At 35.2% G+C, this 6,847-nt stretch overlaps 1 protein-coding gene across 5 annotated transcripts in view; it reads right to left on the bottom strand.

Moving 5' to 3' along the window:
- The window catches only part of LOC112162546 (collagen alpha-1(XIV) chain), a 149,787-nt gene that overhangs the window by 120,293 nt on the left and 22,647 nt on the right, over window positions 1–6,847 (bottom strand). For 3 of the 5 annotated variants that reach the window (XM_024298342.2, XM_036214138.1, XM_036214137.1), the window contains exon 4: window positions 1,328–1,471. The exons of the other annotated variants lie outside the window; for them this stretch is intronic. In XM_024298342.2, coding sequence (XP_024154110.1) covers window positions 1,328–1,471 — 144 coding nt within the window. The remainder of the gene's footprint in view (window positions 1–1,327; window positions 1,472–6,847) is intronic. 5 annotated transcript variants of the gene reach the window in all.

Genomic DNA, 6,847 nt, shown 5'->3' with positions numbered 1-6,847 from the left:
AAAAAAAAAAAAAAAAATCCCCCCACCACTAGTTGTGGGCGGGGCTGTTGTCGTGGAAGTAAGCCTTCTCTTATTTCCCATGATCCCTCTTCTCTTTCTGCTAGCCTTCAGGCTCTTGAAACCTCGACCTAACATGACCGTTTGTACCAAAAACAGTTTCCAGCTGTACAGTTTTAAACCAGATGCCAGCGCAGACGTGGAAAATAAAGACGTACATTTATCTATGGTCTACAAGAGCTAAAAATAATAATAATAAAAATAATAAAATAAACCTTGGTTTTGGTGCAGATTTACTTTTGATTTTAGCAATAACTTTTTTCTTTTCAGCTTCTTAATAGCTCAGGAATTCCTAATTAAAACATGTAAACAGATTAATAATCAAAAAGGTTGAGAATGACAGAAAAAAAGTCATTTTACTTTTCAATGAATAGAGTTTGAAAACAATAATTATGATTTTTTTTTGCTTTTTACTTTTTTCTTTTTTTAGATTTAATAATTTTTCGAAAGTCAATATCCATCATTTTTAAGGTTTGAATTTGTAACCTTCTAATAACCAACATCCAAACCTTATACACATGATTATGATGATAAAGGGGAGGAGCTAAAAGGTGAAGTCCACCTGTAGTCTCACTTAATTTAAATGTAAAACTGCACCCAAAGTGCAAATAGTTCCTTTAAGATCAGACTAGAAAAAACAAATTATTTTATACAGATAGTGAAGGAAGTAAAAAAAAAATCCACTTCTGGATTATGCTCAGTATGTCTGTAAAATACCTGCCCTCAGGACATCCCAGCTTCTTCCATTTAAATATGGACTTATCTGAAATGTGGTTTAGCCAAAGAAACAAATACAAGTTTTTAAAGCAAATACCTCATGATAAAAAATAATAAATCACTTAAGGCGATACTTGCATATTAAAATGGATCAAAAATGGATTTCTCACATGAATTGCAAATCCTCAATTCAGCAAAGCCAATTATAGGAAACATGGGTCGATGTTTCCCATGTATTTTATCAAGTAGCGTCAGACAGCAAATCCACAGCAGATCCCTTATTTTTCCTTACATTTTCCCCTTAGCAGCTTCTGCTAAACTTCAATATTTTTTTCCTATTTTTTTTTATATGTTTAACTATATTTGATTAATAGAATTTGATGATAAACCTCTGAGATGCACCCGGTGAAGACAGAAAAACGGTCGTCACCTAATGCCAAATTTAAAGGAAATTCTGTCAATTTAACATTTTTTTTCCCTTTTCTTTATTAATACAAGAAGCAAGATGGATCAGCTGATGTCTACGTTCAAAGAAATGATCCAAACCTCTCACCTTTGAGTTTGCCGTGGAGAGGTTTGCTCTCCTGTCCTCCTCCGACTGCGGTGATTTTGAAGACGTACTCTTTAGTGGAATCGAAATCTTCAATAAGCAGATTGGTTTTCTGCTTTGAAAGTTCAACCACCTTTTGACTTCCACCTAAAAAAGATCAAAACAATGAAGATTAAAGACATAACACTGATTCTAGAAGGAATTATTGACACATTTCTGCAGTTTCCTGAAGCACTGACTGTAAATTTTTGTTCTTATTTTTTCATCTTTAAAGCTTTCTGCGATTAAAATCCTGCTTTCAAATGGATTCAGATGAAAAGAAATCATTTTAGAAAAATAATTGAACAAAAAACTGCCTTTAATGAAGCTACTGTGCTTTATAAAATATTCCGCGATTCAAAAATAACTGAATTAAATTATTTAAAATATTTTTTAAAGGTTAAATTGAGATTCTGGTTCGTTTTGTAACTCCTGTTGGGGTAAAAACTTTTGGATAAATAATTAAAAAAGAAAATCAAACATGAAATCTTAGATTACATCACATCCCTTTCAGCTTTCAAACTTCCAAAGAATGTATTTTTTCTTAGAAAAATGCAAGACTTGAACTAAATAAAATGATTTACTTAAGAAATAAAGACAAAATGTGGTTAAAATATGCAAATTAAAAGATATTTCTTGGTTTAAAAACCAAAATTAACATGAAATTACTAAAATTCTTCTGTTTTTGGAGTTAAAATATTCATTCCACTATCATTTATTCCAAAATTGCATTTATTATTGTAATTGACGTAAAACCAGCCTTTAAAACAAACTATTTTTTGTAATCCAGATTCAAAAGAATTGATTCATCAAAAGCAGCAAAAATAATTTAACATGTTTTCAAAAATCCATTAGGATCCATTCTTAAACGTTTTTTTTTTTTTTTAAACAGTAGGAACCACATTAAGGATTTTAAAACCATATTTATAAAAGGAGCATTTGAATTAAACAAATAAATAAATGATTTTCATTGACATTGAAAACCCACATTAAAAAAGTAGGTTTACCAACTCTTTTGAAATAGCATTTTATTATTTTTTTTTCTGTGAATCTTTCTTCAAATTGACCTTTTCTTGCCATAAGAAAAAGTATTTTCCAGGATGAATCATCGCCCTTCCTAATATGACAGTTGTTCTGCAGGGATTGCACACCTTCAGTCATCTCCATGTAATTACGGAGACATAAATTCCAAACAGCCCCCCCCTTAACATCTGTTTTTGGAGACAAAGATTTAGAAAAGTCGGAAGGGATGACTGTAGACTGACAGTAAAACTCTTCACACCACCGGGAGGGAGCCTAAACGTGCAAAAATGAAGTCATTACACGCAACATCCTTCATCAGGCGGCTCTGCTGCTTCCTGTTTGTCAAACGTCAATGCAAACATTTCTGAGAGACATCAATATCTGGAAGCTGCACAGGATTTTCTGGCTTGAGAAGATCAAAACAATGACAGAAATACAGTCAGATGATCATTAATGGAGTGAAAAAAGGCAAAAAAGGAAATTAGATGATACAGTCAACAGGAAGGGAAGAAAAAGAGGAATTATATACGATTTCAACGAGGTAAAATCATTAAAATAACATTTTCTCGGCAGGTTTAACTCAGATAAAATCCATTAGATCTAAAAAACAAAAAGAAATGGCTAAATAAAACCATCTTTATTCATTAACTCATCTTTTTAGGTTCTTTATGTTTAAAAAAAATAAATGTAAAGGTTTTTATGAGATAACAGGAGGATAAATAGGGAAAAAAAATTCAGATTGTAATACATATCAAACAAAACTTTAAATGTAATAGAAGCCAATAAAACTAAAAGCTATATTTTTGAAAAAATTCAAAAAAAGAAAACTCATCTATATAAACACACAACAATAGTAAAAAAACAAAAAAAGTACCTGAAAGTAAAACTCAACAATAGATGACTAAAAAACAAGAAGCTTTTACCAAAAACAAATCCACACGCTCTCCTTCCATCGGCATTAGGACGTTAAAAGCAGACAGGTGCTGCTAATCAAAAGCTCCTCATTAATAACTGATTAGAGTCAGGTGCGCAGGCCTCTCTAAACACCAACACTTGAGCGTTTTATTGCTCTGGAGCTCTTAGCCAAGTCAACATAATGACAAAGAAGGAAAACTGCAATTATTTTGCAGAGACACATTTTACGGCCCATCAATAGCTTTCCATTACACACGTCTGCAAAACTTTCAAGAAATTCTGGAAATTTGTTGGAAAAGAAACACACAATTTCTATTAGATTATAATCATGCGAATAAACACAAACCTAGTCACGTGATAAGTCATTCAAAAAACACAGCGACGGATGTTAACAATACTTTGATTTACAGCAGATAAATTCAAATTTCTGTCATGGCACTAGCACTCATCGTCATCTATCAAAGGAGACGTCGGCGTCTTATTAAGGCCATGGACCGCCTGCTGTGCAGTGCAACCAGTTCCTACCAAGAAGTGCGTTGCCGTCACTGTCTACAAATAAAGAAGTATCTCTTCCATTAGGGAGAAGTATTGGAATGTGGGTTTGTATTTGCCACTGGTGCCACTTTTCTGCCATGTATTTTTGCTTTAGTGTTTTCCACTTTGAGCCTAAAATTTGCCGGGGCTTCTGAAACCCCTCTCCCTTCATTGGTTCCTCTAGGTCTCTTGCATTTCTATGCCACTTTGAGTCTAGAATGTTTGTGATCTCCCTATCTCAAATTATCCCTCCATCTTCTTGCGCAAAGATGCCCAGACTTCCCTCTCCCCGGTCACTTCCTCCGACTCCTCTGGCCCAGGCTTTCCCAGGCCAGCAGAGAGACGTAGTCGCTCCAGAGTATCCCGGGTCTTCCCCGGGGCCTCCAACCAGTGGGATATGCCCAGAACGCCTCCCCAGGGAGGTATCCAGGAGGGATCTGGACCAGATGCCTGAGCCGCCTCAACTGGCTCCTCTGGATGTGGAGGAACAGATCTCTCTGGGTGACCGAGCTTCTTCCCCATCTCTAAGGGAACACCCAACCACCCTACAGGGGAAACTCATTTCAGCCACTTGTAGTCGGGATCTTGTTCTTTCAGACATGACCCAGAGCTCCTGACCATAGATGAGTATTAGAATGAAGATCGACCGGTAAATTGAGAGCTTTGCTTTCTGGCTCCGATCTTCCCTCACTTACGACCCCAAGATGCGAAAACTCTCTTTGTGGGTCCAAAGATGCCGTGACACTCCCTTTGCCTTGTTCTACTTCCTATTGACTATTACCTTGGTATCTGATTATTGGTCACGTGACTCATTTAAACCGAAAAAAGGTTTTCATTGCAGTTCGGTAAAATATGTTAATTTCGATACGCCTCAATAACCACTTCCTCCAAACGCAAAAACGTTTTTTTCATAAATGTTTTTTCAAAATTGTTGCGTTTTCATTAGGTGAATTTATTATTGCAAATTTATTTTTTTTTATTGACAATTTCATTGTCAATGGAAATCTAGCTTTTAGTGCTGGCAGGCTAACCGTGACATCCCACTATGTGGAACCCCATTGTGATGCTATGCTTGCTGGGCTTTGGGAAATCAAGCCAGAAAATCAAACCTGAGACTCTTGTGCTTCTTTGTGTTGAACGTGTTACGCTGACTCAGCTTTACTTCATTCCAAACTGAATTGAAAAGGAAAAGGTCCAAATTACTTTCAGGAGACTGGATTCCTGATCTTGTTTGAAGAGAAAGCCTCTTTTCTCCAAGTCAGAATAAAACATTTACATCTGGTCTTTTTTTTTTGCCAAGGAGTCCTGAAAGTTTTATGCAACTAAAAAAAAAGGATGTGTCTTGATCTATTGAGGTTGGGATTTAAACTGCTGTCCAATCCACTGAGGTACAGCTGTGAAGCCCTTCAAAAAGTGAAAACTCCATAGACACTAGATTTCCATCAATCGACACAACAAATAAAGAAATAGACCTACTTAATATATCATCAATTTCTTTATATAACCTCTAGAATTTTCCAAGAAGTCTCTACAAAACACCAGTGTGGTCAATGGTCACTAGATTGAGGGGAACGTGGTTTTAGACAAGATGGCACCAAAACTCATCATTAGCTGGAAGCTGAATTTGCATATCTATATTAGAAGATTAATAATTTGAATCCTAACCCTAATCCTAATCCTAACCTTAACCTGGTTTTGGTGTTGTTCTAGGGGGAAAGCATTAACTGGGATCAAACTTTGGTCAAGGACTTCCAGCTAATCAAGGTCTGGCGCCATCTTGAGATCGTGTTGTTGTCTGCAGCCACGTACTCTTGACTATATTGGCGAATATAGACCACAATGCATTGAGTTTTAATTATTTTTATGTTGAAAAAAGTACTTAAATATATATTTTTTTATAACTCCTCCAATTTTTCATCATCAGAAAAACAGTGGATTAGTAAGTAGTTGTCATTAAATCTTCATACATATACTGTATATATGTATATTAGGATTTTACCTCAGCCTGAGTCAACCATACACTCCTATTGTATAATGTTTGGACAGGCAGCAAAGGTTATGCATAAAAGGGGCATGCAAGAAGAACATGTTGAGAACTATGTTAAGCCATGCACGAAAAATTCAGGTTTTGTCCATTTTAAGCCCAGACTTCAGGCAGAAATGCTGTGGTTAGACCTCTAGTGAGCTGCAAATACACACATGTCCACAAGCCTTCACAAACAACAACAAAGATGGCCAAAATTCCTGGCAAAGTGTTGTTGGGAACAAAAAACTTCAATAGTTTGGAAAAAGTTGCAACCATCATGTAGAACGACATCTTTTTGGATTTTTTCCTTATTTTTCAGAAATGTCAGAATGATTCACTAAAATCTTACGTCTCATATTCCTAAAAATGTTTGATTTAATTTATTCCTCACAACCACAACTAGAAAAGTTCCATTACCTGCGAAAATGAATGCGATAAAGTTTTTTTTTGGTGAAAATGCAAAAGCTATTTGCAAAATGTTTAATTTGCTGGAAGCGTGGACATTTTGTCAAAGAACTATGAAAGAGCACGGAAGCCCACCTAAATTTCTGAAAAATGTGTGGTAAAATTATTTTAAAATCCCTAATACATGCCAGTTTTGCAAAAATATTTAGTGTGTTGCCTAAATATGAGCTAAACTCCAAATTAGCCCAAAAACCCTCAGTAGATGCCAAATTAGCCAGAAAAGATAGCTTGTTGCTTAAATACTAGCTAAACTCCAAAATAGCCAAACATTTATCAGTAAACCAAATTAGTCAAAAACATTAGCCTGTTGCTAAAATAGAAGCTAAACTCTAAATTAGCCTAAAAAACCCCAGTAGATAACAAGTTAGTCAAAAACGTTAGTATGTTGCTAAAATATTAGCTAAACTCCAAATTAGCCCATAAAACCTCAGTAGATGCCAAATTAGCCAAAAAAGCTAGCTCGTTGCTTAAATACTAGCTAAACTCCAAAATAGCCCAAAATTTGTCAGTAAACCAAATTA

The sequence above is a fragment of the Oryzias melastigma genome, linkage group LG11 (genome assembly GCF_002922805.2).
Source record: "Oryzias melastigma strain HK-1 linkage group LG11, ASM292280v2, whole genome shotgun sequence".
Taxonomy (NCBI): Eukaryota; Metazoa; Chordata; class Actinopteri; order Beloniformes; family Adrianichthyidae; genus Oryzias; species Oryzias melastigma.
The sequence above is the reverse complement of the archived record's forward strand: the minus strand, read 5'-3'. Positions and strand labels throughout refer to the sequence as shown.